Genomic DNA, 22,614 nt, shown 5'->3' on the forward strand with positions numbered 1-22,614 from the left:
TATAAAAAGTGGATGGACGTTCTCCAGTTTTGTCACACAACTGCAGGAATTTTTTATTTTAATGTATGATGTGTGGCCATTTTTTTTGTTGCATTGTATCTAACTCAATGCTGAAGTGATCTTTAGTGTGATGTTAATTGTTAGACCTAAGCATTTTGTCTTTGGGCTTCTGTTGCCTAGTACGCTTCCATCGGTGGGCAAAAAGACCAAATAAAGTAGACTATGAACTAAATATATATTTTTTTTCTATCACAATTTGACAGAGTATTTTGATGGTACATGCGCCTGCTCAAATGGCTTCATTTAAACTGATCCCTGCATATCTAGCTCTCAATAAAACTGTAATATTTAAGGGCTTTTCCTGTGTTTACTTTTTTTTTTTAAACTTCCATCTCTTAATGTTTATTTTAATGAAGCACTTTCTAAACTGCGCCTAGCTCACGCCTAACAAATAACAGTCAAAAGCAAAGCCCGTAAGGTAGACGCACTTTATTCCTAAAACGTAAGCTGCACCATCAGTAGCGGCACACAAGTATATGTACACATATACACACAATTACCTAAATCTGTTATATAAAATATATAATCTGACAATGTACCTTTTTATTCCTCTTCAGAGCTCATTGAATTACTGTGCGAGAGACTCGAAGCAGACAGAGAGGTAAGTCTCATCCACTTGTTGGGTGGGACACAAATGCCCAGGCCAGCTTTTACTTCATTTTTACAGCATGGCAAATAGAAAGGTCTGTACCCTCTGAAAAAATAATATTCTAAAAGCAATCTACAGCAAATTCACTTGAACAGGTTTTTCCGTGTTGTAATTGAGAAAATTACACTTTTTAAACCAATTCCTTTACAGTGAGATGTACACACCCTCTAGGATTTGTAATATATAAAAGATATTAAGCATTAAAAATTCCACATTTAAAAACTTACAATAAATAATATATGCAGGCATTTCATTAAGATAAAATTTCATAGATTGCATCTACAGTCATTAAAAAGACAATTTATTCTCCTTATGAAACGTCCCTTGATCATCCAAAATGCTTAAATGGATTCTTGGCATCTGATTGATTGATTGGGACTTTCCAGTCAGCGTTCTGTGAGATACATCAGGGAGGAGGAAGAGAAGGAGGAAGGGGTCTCCTCCACATTTGCCCTGATGGAGTGTGAGGTCCTTATTCTTCATTAGCACGAAATCCACAGTTTGAGCGATTCCTCCAATCAGATCTCAGAAGTTTGACTCTGTTACGAGTTCAGAGCATGTTCATGATAAAGTTGTACAACTGTGTGAGCACCACAAAGTGAACAGGCAGGCAGGAGCGCCGGTCCTGGGTCGCAGGGTCGCACGTCAGCCAGGAGAGGGCGTTGTATTGCTCTAGAACAAATCTAAAATGTGAGGGGCAGAGAAAGAAACGTGAATAAACACTAGGACTGCACAACAGGTATCCTTTTCCTTATTTTGAAAGACAGTTCGGTCACGTCTCTACCTGAGCACATCAGAGGTGTGGTTAGAGTCCAGGGGGTGGGAGTGTTTACTATGCAAAAGTTCGTCTGATTGGACAGAAGACACATGTAGGTGCAGAGAGGCCTGGGAAAAGAATTAGATACACAAACTGAAGTCTTTAGATTTATTTGACTGAATGCCAAGTTATTCAAGGATGATCGGAAGATTAACAATCTGTGTCTGGCAAGTGATTAGTCCGCTGACAAAATTTAACAGGCAACTTTTCTTCTGATTACAGACGGACAGATGAGTAACTTTATTCATCCCTGGAGGGGAATTGGATTGTTATCACAGTCGGGTACATCAAATACCCTATAAATAAAGTATACAAAAGAAAATAGTAGTAGAACAGATGTATATATATATATATATATTAATTCATTCAGGAAACTTAAGCCCCATTTCCACCGTCTTAGTTTTGCTTCACCTCTGACAACAACAACAGATTTTCAGGAGGCGTTACGAACATTTGTTATTATTTACAACAATTTGCAAATTAAAAAGGAAAAAAAAAAACTAACACTTTACTAAAGTTGAAAGTGGTTACGTTGAAGCCAATCTTTACCTTGAGGAAGAGCGGACACTGGTTCTGGGCTTGAGGGCAGGCCGACCAGAACCAGTCGGGCAGTGGTCCAGCCTTTGCCGTGGAGACGAAGTAACCCAAAGCCATCGGCTGTTGCAGGATGTTCAGAGCCTCCTCGTGGGACTCCATACGATCGGCACTCTGACCCTGCACAATGACAAAGATCGTGTTAACCACCAGATGACGACTGTATACTCATCAGCCACGAGGTCTTACTGGTTGTTATTCATATGCAGCGTGCGGTGCCGTGTTACTCTTTAGATACTGAGTCAGGCTACGAGACACTGAATTCTTCAATCTTTCCTTTGATCAGCTGGAGGAACCTTAAAATTCCAACAGGCTTGGTTTCTTTTTCACACCCAGTAAGTGATCTGTATGGTCTGGCCCTATCATTCCATTCTATGTTTGTTTTATCGTTTAGTTTTGTAGAAGGTGGCGGACCTTGCTTCCATCTCCTCCCTGATGGTAGTGGGAGCCAGGAGAGTGAGCGGGGGATGTGGTGGGGGAGTTGGGCAGGATGTTGATGAGGTCTGGATCCACCATGTCATGATCCATGTCGTTACCAAACAAGTCAAAGATGCCCATGCCATCAGATCCATCTGCAGAGAAAGATGAGCAGTTTGACTTTGGCAGTACACAACATTGAAGTCAGCTTGAATATTCAAAAGATAATATTCACAGACAAATCTGCTTTGGATCTAATATACAAACACAAAACATCCTGTATACCCTAACACGACCAAAATATCCAACTGCTCTCTGTTCCTCCCATTTTCTCCAACATCTCGGAAATAAGAATGTATTCATATCGACTTAATTATGAATACTCTTTAATAGGTAGTTTTCTATATATTTCTACACACTTCTTCCCAATCATCTGAAGATATATTCCATGTAATTCTTCCCCCGTTTCATTTTAATGTCTCCATGAGCCCGTTTCACTGAATAATTCGACCTACCAGGATTTATGGGGTTGAAGTTGATGTCAATGGGCTCTGACGTGTTAGTGTTGACCTGCACCATGGCTGAGGTGGGGAACACCAGGATGTGCGTACAGGAGGTGTCTTGAGGCGTGCTCAGCTGTGAAGTTTGCATGTTGAGTGTGGTGCTGCGGCCGAACACTGAACCCGTTGACACTGAATCTGCAAAAGGAAGAATAGAGACACCATCAGAATTTAGAGTTTTCGCTCATAAAGTAAAACGAATACATTCTTGGGGATAAGATAAATCTTCCTTTTACCTGGCATGATGACAAAGGAACCTTGTGGCTCCATGGCGACCAGACAGGCGCTGAGGATGCTGGGAGTGTCAGCAGCAGAGATGCCACACATCCTGCACTTCTCCTTCAGCCGCTTACTGAGAGACTGCAAGTTCCTCCTGCTCAGTAAAATACTCCAGTCTGGAACACGAGCAAGAAAAGAGCACATCAGCGTGCATGTTCGTGAAAGTAAAATATGTGAACCGCTCTGCCTGCAGGACGGTGTGTACCTCTCAGCTCGCCATGCCCCATCCTGCCAAGCCGCCCAATCACCACCCTCCATGGCAGCGATGTCAGCTGAACCAGGCCGAGACACCACTCCCACAGCTTCTCCAAACCCGTTCGTCTGGCGGAGCTCTTTTTCCTGCGAGCCCTGCTAAAACATGCGCGGGAAACAGAAATGTCCCTTTATCGTTAACAAAACTCATCCGGTGGAACTGAGGCACAGTTTCTGTGTAAATAAGCACACGTCACCTGTTGGGCACGTCGATGCTAATGATGCAGGTCTCCAGCAGTTCTCCGTGTTGGTCGGTGCACGAGGCCAGCAGCCAGCGCTGATCATGAGACAGACAGTAGCCGACAAACAGGATGTTGTACTTCTGCGATGCTTCGCCAAACGTCTCCCCGAGCTCAGTCTGCTTGTCTTTCACTGGGGCCAAAATGAAGGGCGGCGTGTACAGACGCAGACACTCAGGCCGCTGCGCGAGGAAAAAAAAAAAACAACAAAAAAACGCTTGTTAGTTTCAAAGAGCAACAGCAGAGGATGCAGCAGTTTGAGGTATTCAACCATTTGCAGTCACCTCTGGATTCTTAAGTGCCATGTCGATGGCAAGCCCGGGCCCGAAGCCCGTCAGAGTCTTGAAGTTGGTGGAGTTGGGCAGAGGCCGACGACACTGAGTGAACACAGAGAAGGCCAGCGATTTCAGGTGCTGGTTGTAGACGTGGCGCTCGCCGCTGTGCACCGGCTGCAGCAGATACTGGCAGGGAACAATCTGGTAAAGAAGAGGGGTGGAATTCAACAGAATATTAGAATAAATTCTAATTTACAGTCTAAACTTTAACAACATGTATATTTCACTTGGTACCTCAGCCTCAATGCAAACTGCTATTTGCTCCATTTTCTGCGATAACGTCCGCTTAAAAAGTTACTGAAGAACTGTTGTTGGAATAAAATGGGGTGGCCCTCGATTATCTTAAAGAAAACATTAATATCCTTAAAGAAGTGAGCAGGTACTTAAGGATCCAACAGAGCAGTTTCAGTCTGCATTCACTAAGGAAAAAAACAAAAACAAAACTAGAGTCTGATTTATGCAATTTACCCAAAAGTCCAACCACTTTTCCCGTAGTTATTGTAAAAATATCCAACTAACAGAAGCACGTTTGCAGGGGTAGGACTGAGTGCATTTTAAACCCTCTCTCAAGTTGCCCCTGCTGTACCAACACTCAGAGCATTAGCTCATCATTCACACCTCTCATGTTTCAACATTCCCTCAGGCAAGTTGATGCAATCTTGTGTCACTATACAACAGGTGTGGCAGTTGTCACGTCCATTAGCACCGGCTAATAACTCCCCCCGCTCCCTCTAATCCCACTTGTGCCTTCTAGTATCCTGCTCTGCTTTCATTACATTGTCAAAGGGAGCGGAGCACACTTTGCAGTGCCATATAGACGTGCCTCTCCAAAGTTTTGATTCTTAATACACACGAAACAGCTACCTGCACAGAGACGGCATTTCTGATGCGAGCAGGGAGGAACAGGAGCATTTCCATGTAGCAGCGCAGCAGGCCCAGCGTGTAGGTGCTGGAGTGGATGTCTCTGTCTGCGTCTTCATAGCTGAAAGGGTCGACGATATAGACCACTATGGCAGGCGGGTAAGAAACAGCGTGAGACTCTCCGTCTGTTGGCTTTCCCACTTTGTCTCTCTCCATTGTGCTGTAAGGAAAAGTCGGATAATTACATCAAATGTTCATAACATTGTTCATGTTGACAGTATGCAAATCAAGTGAAGTGCAACTCAGCCATCTGGAGACACGGGGAAGTTTTTCAAACAATGCAACTGACATTAGAGGAGCAACAGTCAGTGCTAATGAAGGCATTTTAATTCTATGCTCCAACTGCCAACTCCAAGTGCAAAAAAAAGACACAGAACACACACCGTGGTCTTAACTAAGTCCGGGTGCATAGTTTCTGCAAGCTGACCGGGACCCCACACCCGATTCCGTTCATACTTTTTGGGTTATTTAAACCGGCATGTAATCGGTCCACAGGACATTGTGAAGGTGTGGATAGCGACGATTCTCCCACATCGTCTCTCCTCAAGAAAAACATCCATGTTGTTTTTCTGCTTCGTCTGGTAGGTTTTGCTTCCTGAAAGACCGTTCCGGGCGGCCACATAGTCAGCACGCTCACACATTTTTAGGGTGCATTTTCAAAATTCTTAAAATGCTGTTTCTTTGGTTCTTATTGGTCGCAGATCGCACTGAAATGGCACTCTGGTACAGTAATAGTACGACATTGTAAGATAAGTCCATCATTCCCGCCTCAGTAGCAGCAGTGAACACTTGAACACCCACGGAGGGGAAACTTTCCAGCCTGATATTTGTCCAGTTCCAAAAGAAAAGATGAATGAATGCTAAAAGTAGGCGAATACATGATCAGTTATCAACTTGAACAGCACTTGAGGATAACATGCTCGGCCAACTTCATTACCAAAGTTCACACATTTTTAAGAAATAAATTTAGATCTGTGCCAAAGTTTAATGGTTTCTTCCTTTGTCAACTCGACCAAGTTTTATAACAAATTCAGCCCGTGAAAGTCTTGAATTTTATCCTGCTGACACACAAATAAAAAAAAATACCTGCGCCTTTAACCTTTGCTTGGTGAAGAAAATAAGCTGAAACTCTCCTCAAAACAACACATAATAAATTGAGTTGAGGTAGAACTCTGTGTTCAGCCATTATTAAACTTCTTATGTCATCAGTTGTTCTGGAGATGATTAAACTATTGTTCTGCCAACACACAACAAACCAGTGAAGCTGCTGAGCTTTCAACACTTGGCTTGCTTTTAAAATGGCATTTCTTCATCACTGCTTTTGCTGGCTTTTCTCTCACATCTGTTAGCTCACTGCCTCACGGCCAATTTGCCACATGGATAGAAACATGCAAGTGAAAGTGAGCTTTGCTGCATTCAGAGCCAAACAACTCACTCTCTGTCAAGCAGCTTCAGACCCCAGTGTTCCTCAAAGCTTAAACTGAGACCAAATTCAATGTTTGCCACATATGGATCGGCTTGGTCCGATTATAAAATTACAACCAAAGCAAAACATTAGACATTTCCCTGTCAGTAGAAACAACTGAGACAGAACAACTCATGCAAATCAAGAGTGGTTAAACATGCTGAAAATATGCTTACAAGTGTAATTAGCTGATATAAAACGAGTGGTATTCTACCTCTCTGGTGTCTCTGTGGGCCCCTGAGGCTGGTTGGATCCATTTTCTGCCAAGCCCCCACCCCCTTGTGGATTTGACTGAGGTCCATTCTGAGTTGCGCTGCCCTGCAAGCCTGCAGTCCCAAATGGCGAGAAGGAACTTGGCTTTGCTGAGGCCATTCCCCCGATAGTCTGGGAGCCTGGCAAAGAGGAGGGAGGGGTGCTGCTGACCGGGGCAGAGCTGGTGCTGGTAGTGTTGGTGCTCTGGAGTCCTGAGGAGATGCCGGAAGAGTTGGAGGTTTGGGGGGAGGAGGAGGAGGAGGCAGCCGGGGCGGGACTGCGCTGGGACAACAGAGAGCTATCCAAAGGCTGCTCTGACAGGTATGGAGCTGAAATGGGTCACAAGATAAATATAGTTAAAGAATATTCAGTTTTTATAGACCACATGACATTGGTAGTTTTGGGTTTTTAAATCAAAGGGAGCAAAAAATTACCTAGATCATAGCGACACACTTGAGCAAAGAGTTTGAGCTTATTAAAGGCTTCATTGTTTCCTTCTCTGGCAGCCATGTTGAGGAACCAGTCACTGAGGGGCTGCTCCGTCATGCTCCTGCCTTCTGTGGTGCCAACCGTCAGTATACCCTCTGGGTGACTCTTGCAGATGGGCCTGTGTTGCCCCAGCTGGCATGCCTGTTGAGAGAAAGAGGGCAAACACAAGAACGCTGTGAATCGAATCTTTTGGCAGAGAAACTTTTTCGTGGGCATACTGGGACAGGAAGACTTTGAGCTGCATACCTCATACATTGCACTCAGATCTTTAAAAAAGGTCTTGGCGCCACGAAGCAGGGCCTCGTTTTCTGGGCAGATGACGACATATCCCACATCTCTCTGGGAACCAAAAGGATCAAGAAGAAGCTTCTCCCAGTAAGGCAACCCAAAAGGAGACAGCACCACAAAGTCATACTCGTAACCAACCAGAAAGGTTGGGATGGGCAGAGGCTCGGGAGACTCATCTGTGCCTGTGACGAAAAGAAGACACGGGACCCATGAGTTTTGAAATATTGTAGCAGCCTTTCTTTTTGTGAAGGAATCGGAATCCCCCCCACACATACCGTAAGATCCCCTGCCAGCCATTTTGTGGAACTGTTGCCAGGTGAGAGGTCCCTGTACGCCCCAGGAGCGCACACTCCTCTTCTTCTGAATGGTGTCCTGCAGCACAGGCTGGAGGGACAACAACACCCGCAGGACGTCCTGAGAGAACAGCTTGCTCATGTCCGCTGCTACAAGAAGAATAACAAGAAAAAAAGTCTTAGCTTACCATGTTTAATGATGCCACAATATGGGAGATCATCTTGTAGTATGAGAAAGGAGACATACGATACATACATTTGCATTTTGGCCACTGATGAAGACAGGTGCTTTTCACAAGTGTTTCATCTACTTTGCCTCCCGACATATTGTCCATGAACTGCCTGCCATGCTCCAGCGCCATGTAGCAGTCATTATAACAGTCTCTCTCGTCGATCCTCAGGAATGAACTGGGGGCTGAGCCCACCTTGGAGTACTCCACACCGGCCATTGGAGCAAATGGGTTGGTGCACTGATCCTGCAGCATCAGGATGAGCTCATCTGGAGGCTTCTCCTTCAGACTACCAGCTTTGTGTGTCGTGGTAGCTCTCAGCTCTTCGAAACATCGCTCTGTGTCCCGACTGGCGTCTGAGCCCCGTCCAACCACGTCAAGTTCATCCTCCAGAAAAAGCCCAGCTGACTGGCCGAAGCGCCGGTTTGTGACGGCGCTGAAGCCACAAGTGCAGGGGTACTGGGCCTCACCGTTGTCCTTGAGGTACACGCCTACATCTGCCCCGCGGATGTTCATGTTGCAGACGCAGACGCAGCAACTGTCGAAGTTGCAGTCCTTGAAGAGGTTCATGACAGACTCGGAAAGTATGAGGGTGACATAAAGGCTGTGAGCCTCTGGGATGGAGGCCACGGTGGCTGGCTCGACAGAGCTGAGGGGTCGACAGGTGGAAGGCGTGGAGGCTGGAGAGTAAAGGTCAGAATTGTCATATTTGAGGGAGCCCTGGACGCTGGATGGGCCGCGGGGAGTGCGTGGAGTGCGTGGCGTGCGAGGCGTGGGCACGGAGAAGCGTGGCGTGGCTGGAGAAGGTAGGATGCCTGCACCGCTGTTGCTGGGAGGAGCACTGCTGGACAAAAAGGGTGTCTGGGTTTGAGGGGTGTAGGTCTGGCTGTAGTCGGGCTCCACACTCGGGACGTTACTGTTTCATAGAGAAAAAGAATGAATTATCTTAACAAAGTGCCGTCTAATATTATATCTTCACCACATGGTTAGAGACACTGGAAGCATTGTTGTAATTCATTGCCATTTGATGCCGTCTTTAAAATTAACGAGATGTATATACATTTATTTTAAATTGCATTTTTCATAGCAAAATAAAAATTATTTCTACCCCTAATTTTGATCGCTTACTATTACAGTGGCTAAATGTGGGCTCATCAAGGCCAACTGAAATACTGGGACCACCGAAAACATGAACTCAGAACCAGCAGACAGTTAGGCATCCACAAACAAGTGTTGCAGCACCGTTCAAAAATACCGGTCAGCATTCAGAAACGGCAGTCGGCGTCGCAATGAGCGTTAAGAGACCAACTGTTCTTTAAAACGCATTTATAAAAACAGACTCATTTTGAATCTTACGGTTTTGTTCCCACACCCTTAGTAACTGTGCAATAGGTTAAACTTGCATGTTTAGTTTTCACAATGCACACACAATGTTAATGGAAAGGGTGTTTGAAAAGCTACAGATTGAGCTAAACCAATTTCTGAGGGAGACATTCTTGGCACTGCGTACAGCAGGGGTCCCAAAGCAGGGGGCCCATGGACATCTGGCTATGTGTCATTTGTTACCAGGCAGCGAGTGGTTCGCCAAAAAAGAAAAAAAAAGAAAAAAAAATCTTGAAATAAACATAACGTCACAAGCCAATTGTTCTGCAACGGCCTTGAAAGGAACACTTTGCACTGTTATGACACTGAATCCACTATCGCTTCACTGCAACCTGCTATGATGCTCCATGAATGGGAGCGTCTCATTACAGAGAAACAAGCTCACAGCTGTTGGTGAGTACCCCAAATGTTATGATGACATTAATATAACAACAGCGATCCAGCGGTAATGCTTGGCTGTATTGACATGCTTCTTAGCCATGTGGTAATCACCCCCCCCCTTGTTTAATATCAAATTCCTTTACCTGTCTTTAGTGAGGAGATTGACATTTGACACTGGAGGCATTAGTTCCATCTTGCCCATGGTCCAGCTCGGCGTGTACACACAGTCTTCTGGCAGTTTGATAGGCAACAGACACTGGCTAGGTAGTGTCTTGAGTGGTGCGTACATAGTACAGCCCATGAATAACTGACATGTCTCTGCCTTGTACACGAAGGAGAAATCCTGAAAGCAGACAAACTGGCACTTAGTAAAAACATCTAAAAAATAAGGGAAAGAGTGATGCGGCTCAATACTTCTGCTTCATCCCTCGTCTGCGGTTGTATCATGTGTCGCACCTTTATTTCTGATGGCTTCGGGCTGCAGAAACCCTCCTCCACCTCCATCTTGAAGTGGCTGTTAAGCTGGCTGCCGTCCAACAGGGTGAGGCCTGCCCCTGTTTCCAGGCTGTCTTTGCTCCCAGAGTTCATGGGGGAGTAGCCCTGCTGCTCAAGGGAAGGCGGGGTGGGAAACATCTGGTGTAGGTCTGCTGAGCCTGGAGGAAAAAAAAACGAAAAAACAGAAAGACAGAAAAAACGTTAATTCTCTTGAAACATGTTGAAAAATGATGATGCGCAATCAGTAGCCGACGCTTGGTTTCCTTACTTATGCACGACAGGGGATCCAGAGTCGCTTGTTTAGTTTCTTTGCAGCCAAACTTGTCCTCTGTACCAACTCCGGCTCTTCTGGATCTCGGCTGTGACAGAAAAACAAAACAATATTTTAAGTCCATGTTACATTTCAGTGCTTCAACGCCACAGCAGTACTTCCCGAACATATCAGAACCTAAAAGGGTCAAAAGTACTCATACGTTTCATCTTAATTCACTTACAGTTAGCTCATCTTCATCCGAGTTGAAGATTTTATCCAGGTCACTGTAGGACACAGCCAAGTCGTTCACGTGGGTGAGGCTGGTTGAGGCTGGAGCTTTACTGCCTGATGGACCCTGACCATCTGCAGAGTATAACAAATTAGAGGGAAGACCTTGGTGAGATACAAAGCTCCATGTAGTTTTATCTAATTAATGTCAAAGCTGTAAGCAACCTGAAGAAAATAAATATATTCCATTCTCACCTTCTGCAGATGTTTCGGACCCTTCGTCCAACTGAATAAAGAAAGAAAAAGGGGGCAAGAAGACAAGACGGGAATTATAGAGACAAGAATTTCTTTTCAATTTTACATGAAGCAGATCAGTTAGGGACACTACCGCCACTAAAATCAAAAAGTTACAGGCAATTTGTGTTCATCTTTTAAACCTCCAGTGGAGCAATATTGATGAGCTTGCTACTTTGTTTTTACACTACACTCACAAAGACACCCCTGCACTGAGGTGACTCCTTCCATAAAGCACCGTAAAGGTTTTAGGAGCTCTGGAAGAACATATGAGCATCCTGCAACGCAGTAAGCTTCCTTTAAGTTTGTAACACTACAATACGTACAACAAATATACTTTTGCGTGTTGTGAGACTGGAATTTAAATTGGAAATATTCTAAAACAAATAAGATGTGGGAGACATTCTAGATTTCGGTTAAAAACTGTAGAATAGGGGAAATGTATAAACAGGTTTTTGGGGGGTAAAAACAGAGAAAAGTGTACTTTTCCCTGAAAAAAAAAATACAGTTTAAAATAAAGTACAATTTAATAGTAACATTAGTAAATAGCAAATGAAACTATAAGCAACGCAGATTAAAACATTTTTTTAAAAATGATTTTTCTAATGATCATTTATGAAACAGACGCGTTTCAGTTGGTCCCGAGGGACAATACCCAGCTCTCAATATTTGTCTCGCACACTTTAATATGCAGCTACTAACACGCAGGAAAAGGAGAGGAAATTAACCCTGGACTAAGATTTCTACCCAGAAATAAAACCAACACAGATGCTAAAAAGTTACCACTTTAACGGCCAACAAGAGCAGATTTGAGCAACAACTGTGATAAACAAGCATCTCCATCCATGTCAGGAACCCACCTTGTGTTTCTTGTTGCCCTCTTTCTCCGCGGCTTTGTCTTTCTTCTCCGTAAAGGTGAACTCCTCGTCTCCTTCTACGAAGGCGTAAGGGTCCGGCTCCTCACTTTGCTCTCCATCTCCTGTGGTGGACACAAGATGGCTGTTTCTCCGCTGGGCGTAAGTTCTGACCAGCTCTTGGGACACCTTCAGAGGCTGCGAGGAGTCACACATCAGCCTGAGGGGAGGTAGAGTGTTAAGAGAGACATTCTTTTTCAAGAAAACAGCAACATTTGTTGAAATGCATCTGAGGGACGAGAGAGTAAACACTTACTCAGTGACGGAGACCACACTTTCTGTTCCTCCTCCACCGTGGTCTCCTACTTTATCCACAGGCAGCTGGGGCGTCACAAAGTTTGAGTCCTTCTTCCTGGGCAGGTTGAAATACTTCCAGGGGTTGTGGGTAGAGTCTTCACTGGGGCTTATAGCTGAGCCTACAAACACGGCGGGTTCCAAGGTTTCATTGTAGTTTGGAGGTAAGGGCAAAGGCAAGGGCATGTTCTCTAGCTGAGGCTCCTCAGATGAGCCCTTTTGTGGCACCAGACAGGGCTCCACTGATGGCGGGTAGAACGGCTGATGAATGGGCGTGGAAGAGTTCTTCAAGCCGCTCAGGTCACAGGGATGTGGACTGAGAGGAGGGGGAGGCGGGGATCCGACAAGGTCTGCGGGGGGGCCGTGTGCGTGCAGTGAGGGGGCTTTGGGTGGTACTGTGTCCACGTGGTGCAGGCTGGGATACGAGCCCTCCTCCTGTGGTCTGGGGCACAGCCGAGAGGTCTGCGGCTCCAGGGACTGCTCCTCGCTTACCGAGTTGCGGTGGTGAAAAGGTGTCTGCGGCCTCCGCTGCTGCTTCTCCCCCTTTTCCATCTTCTCACCCAGCTTGTGCTTGGGGGCCGGCTGGGCAGGCTGGCCTGAAGAAGGCGGGTGTCCTGAGGTGCTGCTGGATCGCTGCTTCTGACTCTTATGCCTAGGTGGATAAAACAATTACTAAAGACACTTTCTTTCAATCAGAAAACAGAAAACACTGGTGAACCTGTACCCCCTCAGTATACCTTGAGCAATTGCAAAGTGGCCTGTAAATTGGCTCCACAAAATCCCAGAGTCCAGATTTGTCCGACTCCTCCTCACAGGCCCCGTTTGTCAAGGTTGTAAACTTTCTCCTGGTAAATAAGACGGACAGACATTTCATCAGTCGGCATGGAGATACGCCTTTGATGAGAAATGCTCATTCTCTGGAAGAGAGGGCACTGAACATACTTGTTCCCTGTACGGTTTATGTTATACTCCTGCCACACAGACTCCACCATCTGGCTGGCCATCCTGCGAGGGATCTTACCCCCATGAAGAGTATTGTTAGAGCTGTAGCAGTCGGATGCAGAGGACAACTTTAGCCACCTGTGGGATGGCTGATAGTCTGAGGGAAGTCCAAAGAAAGAAAAAGAAAGAATCTTTAGGTAAAGTCTGGTACAAGTGTGCTCATTTCTGGTCATCCTGCAGGTCCAAGTCTTACCAGTGTGAGCTTCCTCTGGTGATGTTGGAGGAGTCAGGGTGACAGAGGATATGGCAGGATCTCTGTGAGCGGCCTGACCCTGCTGAGCACTGCACTGGCCTCCTGGGGTGTTAGCTGAGCCCTGAGGGACCACAGCAGGGAGGTCCGACAGGGGGAGGAGCACCAGGCAGGAAGGGTAGACCATCCTAACTCCCGCTGAAACCAAACACATTTATCAATTTAAAGAAAATGCAATGATGGCCATAAAAAATAAAAATCAGAAAGCCAACAATATCAGAAGGGTTTTAATGGGATTGAGTTGCTCATCATCATCACCACCACTACCTCTGGGAACACCTTTAGCCTGAATGATTGTTTCCCACTCTTGTTTCTTTTTAAATATACTTTATGTAACCTGCCACTGGAATACATCAAACCAGTTTCTCATTTAGATTACATGTTACTGGTACAGCAAAGGTTCTTTCTAAAATTGTTTTAATGGAATGATTCTCCAACTAATCCAGGCCTGCGATGAAACCAATCAGGATTTCTCCTTTTTCTTCTAAATATTTTAAGGCATGCAGAAAAACCTCGAGCTATTTGAGCTTACTGTCAAACAACATGAAAGAAATTCATTAAAAAAAAGTTAAGTATCACTAAAGTTGTCCTTTGAAATTTAATGGAAACTTACTTGCTTGTATTCCTATCACCCATCGGCACATTATCAAATCATTAGAAAGCCTTACCGACAAGGACCTCCACAGCTGCCAGGGAGTCGTCCTCCCAGTCTGTGTCTTCCATCTTGTCCTCCTGGACCTCCTTGGGATTGGGGAAAATAGGATAAAACTGCCTCCACTCTTCTATGAGCTTCTGAGTAGGATGGTCTGACATCTTGAAAGCCTGGCCGGTGAGGGTCCCGTTTAATCCGTATGGGCTCAGGATAACTGCGTGGTCACAGCACATATCGAACACCTCCATCAAAAAAACAGTTAAATGTACCACAACTCCAAAACGGCTCCATTTAGGTCTGCAAGACTGGGCAAAACTCCCACGGTCTTACCTTGCAGGGGGCTGGAGCTCTGCTGTACGAGACTAAGATGCTCTTCGCTCAGTCTCTGTAGAGGCTGGTGTTGAGCAATCTCCACACTCGTGCACACGTTACTGTCGCCGTGGACAAAGAAGGTGAAGGCGCAAGAAAGGTGTTCGCTGCAAGGCCAAAGATAAAACAGACATTTCAGTATTTAGTGAGATTACAGCACAAACTCTGAACATAGTGTAAAATGCATTCGTCCTTTATGGGAGCTTATCTCCACAAATCGTGGTGGATATACCACACGCCGTTAGCCTGGGAATTCCCATGCTGCTTTGCGCTCGATTTCATTCTCACAGCAAAGTCAGCCTGGAAACCACCGCCCTTATTTTTGCCAGAGTTTGGGAACCAATCACAGAACAGGGGGGGGGGCAGCAAGACGATGACGACGTCTATGCGCTACACCGAAGCTTGTAGAGTGTTAATCCAACATGACAGCGGACACAACGTTACCGTTCAATGCAGCCTTAGAAAGTGTTTCGGAGTAGATTCACCCTAGGGTCATTTGAACCGTGACATCCAGCCAAGTAGCCCACCCGTTTTTCCGATATTGGCTGAACATCAGCTGAGTTACAGAGTTATCCCGAATAGCTTAGTACAAGCGCTAACGGACCCTGGCAGTATCTCCAAAATTACCACACTAAAATCACGTCATGAAACCAAACTTCTACAGTAGTACAAATATGGTCTGTACTCACAAAACGATGCATTTGGAAGTTTGTACATAGTCCAGGAGTTTATTATTATCATCAACACAAGCCTGATAGCTTTTCTGCTGCTAAAGCTACGTCGACGTCACTTCTGGGAGCTGGGAGCTTCAAAGTAAGATGAGGGTTGATCTACTACTGTAGACAACAAAGCAAGGCTGCTCAATTTCTCCATTATTAAAATAAATTCACAACTCTACAACATAAAAATTCATGTAGAATATAGCATATAGGCCTACTTTGTTGTCAATTTAAGTAGCTTAGAGCGCAAGTTTACTTTTATTTTCCATTTTTTTCTTCTTCCTTGTCGAATTTCTGTCGTCATCTGGTAGAAGTGATACAATTGGCTATTAATCGCGCGCAAAGCAGCATGGGAAGAACTTGACGTCATTTGATAGACATTCGTAGCGCCCAATAAACGGCTCTAGGCATTCGTAAACCACGCCTCAAATACGAGAAAATGCACACCTAGTTCCCAGACCACCATCTCATCGAGATTGTGGACGCGTCAGCCAGGCTAACACGCCGTTTCACCAGGTTGAATTATTAAGAAAACCCACTCGCGAGTGACAGACAAGCATAGATGTGCCGAAAATAAACGTGGGAAATAATTATTACATCATGATTACCAATGTCAAAACATTGTCCATCTTTATTTTCTAACCATGTCTGGAGGTCCAGGCGGCTAAATGCACTAAAATAGTCCTTGTTGACATGGTTGCTGTAAAACCACAGTGCATACTCAGCATTTTCCAAAGACTGCTGTGTTTACCAGCCAGAGAGGGCAGGCGACAGCAAGACTGCCAGTCTCTTCTGTTAAAAAGGTACTGCTCTGCAGCCTTAACACACACACACACACACAGATATTTGTGGCCCTCTTTATATAATAACAGAAGCTGAACACCAGTGAACAATAAATCACATCCTCTTTTACGCAACAGCTCTTTAACAGCGACAAAAAACTCTCTGAAATCAATGAGAAAGTTGCCAGATGGAAGTGGACCAGAGAGCCGCACATTAAAACACAATTCATTCCCGGATGAACATTACCACAGAGGTATGGTTGAGATTTGCCTGTCAGGACACTCTAAAGGTTCCTCTGACCCTTCATCGAAGAGAAGACGCTGAATCCGTGTGGGCACCCTCACAAACGAGCATTAAAAGACAACCACGGTGCAGGAAATTCTGAAGAAATAAGGCGACGCGCCAAATGACACAATTTGTGAAGCCAACTGTAAAACAAATGGTGTTATAAGGTCACTGAAACAACCCTTTCATACTCCAACACATTAACACATCTGATATATTTCACGGAGTCCCATCTTTTTGCATTTGTTTCAGCTTCTTTTCCCCCCTCTTAAAGATTATGTTTCATCACCAGAAACTCTAATCACATGGTTTCAGCGAGACAGCTTGCAGCGATTTCTCAAGCTGAATCCCAAATGAGATTTTTGGTTATTAAAAAGATGCAAAAGCCCAGCAACTGTCGAGCTAACTTTCACCACAGAGAAAGAACATATGTCAAGTGAGCCTTTCCCTTCTGTCCAAGTTGTCAAACATAATGCGTTAACAACAGGCCAACATTCCCTTTAGCACTGTTGGGAGCATTTTCTCAAATAAGTTATCAAACGATAGAACTTTTCCACTTTCTTCAAGTCACACACCTCAGAAAAAGGACAAAGAAAAGTAGCTTCACAATCGTTCATATTGATTCACTCAAATTCGAATAACGGCAAAAGTCACTAATTGCAAAGCGGTGCATTATAAACCCAATTACAACACTTTCCATAGCCGTACTGATACTGACAACATGACACACAATCAAGATCAGAGAGCTGCCTCACAAACAAAAAAATTAAACTAAGGACCAGAACTCAAAACTTTAGCACAAGCATTTGCACCACTGATTCAAAAACTTTTCAGTCCAAGAGACGGCTCCTACAGTTCACTGAATGCTCCACGCACGCCGACAACAGAAATTTAACCGTAGCGATGTCTGCCAGTCAAGCAAATTAGAAAGAGGAAATCACTGTCTGAATAAGTGAGTTTAGGTGTTGCCACAGAACATCCAGCCAACACCAACTTCGCTCATCTAGCTAAAGTGCGAAAGACAAACCTCGGCACGGCCAGAAGAAGTGTTTCGGGCTATCTGATCACGGTTTGTACAGCAGCGTTTGCAAAAAAACAGCAGCTCCTGTTTTTACTGAAGCCAGACACGTAGCCTAGCAACAAATTTACGTCTTGCTGTTTAGATTAACAGTGTTTATAGTGCAGAACATAGACTGAGAGACAACCTAGCAACAAAACCTATGTTAATTGCCCCCTCTAGAACTCTGAACTAGATGAACACCGCTTAGATAACGGTGATTTAAAAACCCGAGCTGAGATTTTGACTATTCCGTCTGTGCAAACTTCTCAGCTGCGGATCTGTTCTGTCGTCTCGCTTCTCGACACAAAAACAACTACGTCACAACTTGTCCGCTATGCAGCCTTCATCTAAGACAACTTTTGGCGGTAATGATGCATTTTCATTGGGGCACATTTGCATCTGAAAATCGTCCATGTGGTTAGAATTGAAACCAATTTGAAAACTAAAACAAATCCGCGGTTAGCCAAGAAGAGTCTCGTCACTGATCTGGATTAAAGATTTCAAATAACTTGACAGTACTGGCACACACATCCCAACATCTGCCTTTCACGGCTGTGGAAGAAGCGCTCTTTGACAGCCCTTGTAGAAAACGTTGCGTGCATGCTTGCAGCAGTGTTCCCAACAAATACAACACATTTATCAGTAGTTCCAACTCTGTAAAGAAAATTGTGTCAGTCAGCCAGCGTCAGCCCCCCCGCCACTACGCACAAACTTCAACAAATACTTCAACAGCAGATAATGACTAATGTTTGGCCTGTCAGCACAAGCACAACTCATGACCTGCTGCTCTGCTGCCATATTTACCGACCTGCCAATGACTCTGCTGCTTCTTTTGTGTTTTAGAGAGAATTACTAAGTAGGCCTACACATGGCACAGGCACGTGCCCGGTGAAAAGGCCGATTCTCGCTTCCTAATTGTGACCCAATGTGTGAAATTCAGCTGATCAATATTCTTGTGATTGTTAAATACATTTCTGTTACGATTCCTCACCGGCAGCTTATCCCTGCAATGTGACGCCAGAATATTCACGGAGCGGCCGCCTTTAATTTCAGAATTGATGACATGTCATAACTTTGTTGCCTGCCATTAGCAAACACAACTTACCTTCTATTAATGCTCTTTTCCTCCTTTTGGTATGGCTTAACAAACCACTTGCCAATGCGAACAAAGCCACGGTTCATGAGACAGCGCTCCAGCAGGTTGTGAATGGCTTTGAACAGGAGCGTTCGACACTCGTAGGACAGGCCACTCTCCCACTCGCCGTCCTCCTCACCTGAAACGAGGCAGACACACAAATTTACATGATTTTAACAAGCAGACGCCCTTTTTTCCTGGTACATCTACGGTGCACATTTAACCTCAAGCAAAATATGTCAACCTCATGTTAAATTTGTACTGTGTTGCGGTCCAAAATGAAAAGATTCAACTTGGTTACTGATGTACATGTAAGAAAATAAACCGTTTTGCACATATCAAAAAGAAAAATATCAGAATTATGTTCTGGTGATGGTTTTTCATGAGAGATTGGTGGCTCGCTGATATCTTTTTTGCCATTCTTGCTCTCATCTACAAATGAGACCTTCCAAGTGTTTATGCAGCTTCACAGAGGTTTGTGAAAATGATGCCACCTCTACGTCTGTAATGACCAATCTTTGCCATCTGCCAGCAACACTTGACCCTCATCGAGACAAGACACAGAATACCTCGTCATTCTGTCAGTCCCTAAAGGGAATTTATTTTTTTTTTGAACCGACACAAATGTCAACAAAGCCGGAACAAACAAAGAATAATCCAGACTGCGTCCGAACAGTCTACTCTAGCATAACAGTACAAGTCTGTAGCTCTGAATGAGAGCCAATTGATCCCACAAGGCTTTAAAGACTTTAAATCACTTGGGCTTTCATTACTTATCAGACATCTGCATCATTACAAATGCTATTAATTCTTTGCAGCAGCAGGATTGGCCTTACTGTCAAACACTTAACATGTTTAAACATGAACAAGGTTTTCATAAAGCAAACTATTTGGCCTGTGACCGTCAGCACATCAGCTCTACAGAGTGTTGGTTATCAGCATCAGCCATTGCTCTCAAATTTTGCCAACGACCAAGATGATATTGTATGTGGATACACTTGAGATTTAGGGCAAATGTGGGGCTGGGCAACGTAATGAATTAGTTTGACTAGTTAATTTTGTTTTCGGGTGGACAGGTGACCAAATGAAATAAATTTAAAAAATAAAAAAAATCTAGATAAGCGCTTCTTTTGCTGACACACAAACGCCAGCGGTTCTCTGCAGTTGTGACAGTTTCCTCAGCTGTCACAGCGTCCTCGGAGATGAGAGAGTATGAGCTTTGTAAATCTCAAACAAGTTTGATTAATAACAGTTAAAGGCTGTGAAGTAACGCCAAGGAAAAGCCGTCTTGTCACCTTAGAGACATGGAAATGGTTTAGCTATGCAAGATCAGGCACAAACTGACAGCTGTGCTCTAATATTCATAACAGTTTACTGTAACTCATAGTAGCAGCACGACGAACCTGTTGCGACGCCATAAACAAAAGTGAGCGGTGGAATGAGAGTCTCTTCGACGGAATCAGATCACGTGACAAGACGGGGGCGACGACTTACAGAGGTATTAGTGTTTCATGTTAGGCCTGTTTGGATGCTAAACACCTGTAATAATCCTGAACCACTGAGCAAACGAATGCTCGTGGTGGCAGCATTGCTCTTTTGGTCCAATTAAATGAATGCGAGAGAATATGGAGGTGCAGCTGGATAAGCTTTCAGCTGCAACTGTAATATTTCATTGCAAACATTTCTCCAGTCACTGCCAATCATGTCGATTCATCTTATTCTAAATCAAAATCACTGATATTCTAAAATCTAGTTTCTTTAAAAATTCTAACTCAAAACCCGACAAGTTCTGTTGCTGGTTGTTGATACTACACACTGGCACAGAGTTAAGTGTTGCTTCACGTTCACGTAAACAGAAAAAAAAGTGACTCAAATCATTAATTGTCCATGGCTGGACAATTCATGGGTGTCAATGAATAACATAAAACAAAACTAATGAATCTCGACTCTGTGGCCGTTCTGACCATAATCACCCAGCCCTTTGAGGATGCCATAATATTGCTGGCATTGACATGAATTAAATGTGCATTCGCTGTGACAAAAGTCTGATAGTAGGAGGATCAGGAATCCTGCAGAAAGGATGCAAGTGTTGCCTTCACTTACTCGAGAGCTCATTGTGGATAAGCTCTGCAAAACTGGGGTCATCCCCCCACCAGAAAAGCCAGAGCTCCCTGCGACCCGGGGTGTGGTGCCTTCTCCACACACTCAGCACATCTGCAGCCAGGCATCGGCTGAAACTACACAAGATCGGGTCCTCCTCGGTCACTGGGAAAAGGATGGGCGAAGAAGTGGGTCCTTGCCACACAAAACGCCGCCATTTTATTCCAGTCAAATCAGCCTAAAGAGAAGAAAAACAGTGTGAGAATGAACACATACCAGAGCTACACAGCATTAGGCCAATTGTCAGTTGTTGACTGCATAGCTATGCATGCATCTGTTCCACTACACACTACACACACACACACACACACACACACACACACACACAGCAGTAATAAACTGAAGACAGTTTTAACTGTCATACAGAAAATGTCTTTAAATTAAATATTTTTTTAAATTAGAAAATCAGGCTTGTAGACAATATTAAAAGTGCTGCAATTCTTCGTGAATCTGTCACCACACTATGCCTCAAAGCATGAAGCAGTAACTCATCCTAAAGTTGACAACAAGTGAAGATCAGAGTCTAAAAATCAGGTTAGCTGCAGCAATTTAAAAAACAAAACAACAAATGCTTGATTTAACTTATCATTTAAAGGCATGGCTGTCTTAATTCAAAAATAACAGGGTGCGTTTGAAATAATTGCCTGTTGAGCCAACCTGTTCGTTACTATCACTCAGCTAACGTTCAATAATCCTGTAACAACTGCAGTGTAAAGACGTGATCATGCCATTTTCTTGAACAAATATTATTCTTGAAGTTTCCGTGCAGCGCGTGCTTTCTCTGTTATGAAAGTTAGCTGGATCACGATTTACAAGTTGCAGGCCCGATGCCTTCACGCCAGACTGCAACTGACGTTACAAAGCTTGTTGCCTTATTAGCCAAAATGGCTTTCTGGCCTCGCACTATCACAGCTAACGCTAGCTAGCGCACAGAGCAGAGTCTTACCAGGCAGAAGAGGTTGGAGTGGCAGTCCTCCAAACTGGCCCCGTTTGGTACAAAGCACGAACTCATCCTTTCACTGCGTGGTGGTAACGTTAAAGTCCATTGTCTCAATCACCTTCGGGGCTTTAGCTGATCTGTGAAACTCGCCAGCGAAACTATGCTCAGTTGTAATGATCCCCGTTAAAGCGCTGACCAACTGCTAGCTACAGCTAGCTACTGCAAGTCGGACAACTTCTACCCGGCGATAGCCACCGCTAGCCTAGTGGCTAGGCTAACGTTAGACAGGCAGCCAGATAGCGTCAACTGTAGGCTTCTAGCTATTCGATTCATCAATCCTATTTGAAATGTATTGTCTGATCTGGTTAGCCGCAAGCTCGCGGTCACATTACCTTCACATCAAACAGTCAACACTAACACAACCTGACTAACACAACTAGCGTTAAATCCAACACCAGAAAAGTTATATGCGCAATAAAATTATTAGCTCGAAAACTAAAAGAAACTTCATCGCAAAATCCCAGTGCCTTGAATGCTAATGCTAATGTCAGCTAGCTCATCTGAAACAATTTCAAAGCAAAGGAACTCTCCCCTCCCCCTGATCTCTGCTAGCCAGCTAGCTCACAAGCTAACATACCAGAGCTCCAACGCTAGCCTGCTAGCTAAATAAAACAATTAGCTACACCGCCCTCCTTTCCACTAAAACCATCACGGTGCTCCGTCATAGTCAAAACGCTCTTAAAAAAGGTGAAATGCCAAATCTGCGAGACTACTCATCGGCTGGTCTTTTCTGTCTGATCCATGGGTCCTGCAGATTTCCATTATTTGAGTTCATGGATTGAATTCTTTAATGGCGGCCAGGAGGACAACTCTGCCT

General features: G+C 44.4%; 1 protein-coding gene across 2 annotated transcripts; it reads right to left on the reverse strand.

Annotated features, from left to right (window-relative positions):
- Window positions 1–474: 474 nt before the first annotated feature.
- LOC142388231 (mediator of RNA polymerase II transcription subunit 13-like) lies at window positions 475–22,614 on the reverse strand. 2 transcript variants are annotated; one of them, XM_075473263.1, is made up of 30 exons: window positions 21,744–22,614; window positions 20,741–20,975; window positions 18,608–18,776; window positions 14,617–14,762; window positions 14,303–14,500; window positions 13,578–13,772; window positions 13,325–13,481; window positions 13,120–13,227; window positions 12,345–13,034; window positions 12,035–12,248; window positions 11,136–11,166; window positions 10,894–11,015; window positions 10,668–10,758; window positions 10,361–10,557; window positions 10,048–10,247; window positions 8,167–9,056; window positions 7,893–8,060; window positions 7,576–7,799; window positions 7,275–7,470; window positions 6,803–7,169; window positions 5,067–5,283; window positions 4,152–4,343; window positions 3,826–4,049; window positions 3,582–3,727; window positions 3,334–3,492; window positions 3,053–3,235; window positions 2,535–2,692; window positions 2,076–2,240; window positions 1,494–1,594; window positions 475–1,392 (listed from the first exon to the last, which is right to left on the reverse strand). In XM_075473263.1, the coding sequence occupies exons 1-30, from the start codon at window positions 21,807–21,809 to the stop codon at window positions 1,260–1,262; spliced, it is 6,342 nt and encodes a 2,113-aa protein (XP_075329378.1). In that variant the 5' UTR covers window positions 21,810–22,614; the 3' UTR covers window positions 475–1,259. The 2 variants fall into 2 exon arrangements, with proteins under 2 accessions (XP_075329378.1, XP_075329379.1); XM_075473264.1 differs by having other exon boundaries at window positions 3,582–3,724; window positions 21,744–22,613.

Source organism: Odontesthes bonariensis, chromosome 9, assembly GCF_027942865.1.
Source record: "Odontesthes bonariensis isolate fOdoBon6 chromosome 9, fOdoBon6.hap1, whole genome shotgun sequence".
NCBI classification, from domain to species: domain Eukaryota; kingdom Metazoa; phylum Chordata; class Actinopteri; order Atheriniformes; family Atherinopsidae; genus Odontesthes; species Odontesthes bonariensis.

Bases quoted from the DNA above. Each gene is read 5' to 3' on its own strand.
- LOC142388231 (XM_075473263.1), bottom strand. From the start codon at position 21,809: ATGAGTTCGTGCTTTGTACCAAACGGGGCCAGTTTGGAGGACTGCCAC. The intron at 14,763-18,607 runs GTAAGTTGTGTT...TTGGCCTTGCAG, and splicing joins GAAAAGAGCATTAATAGAAG to CGAACACCTTTCTTGCGCCT. The intron at 3,728-3,825 runs GTGACGTGTGCT...CGCATGTTTTAG, and splicing joins AGCATCGACGTGCCCAACAG to CAGGGCTCGCAGGAAAAAGA.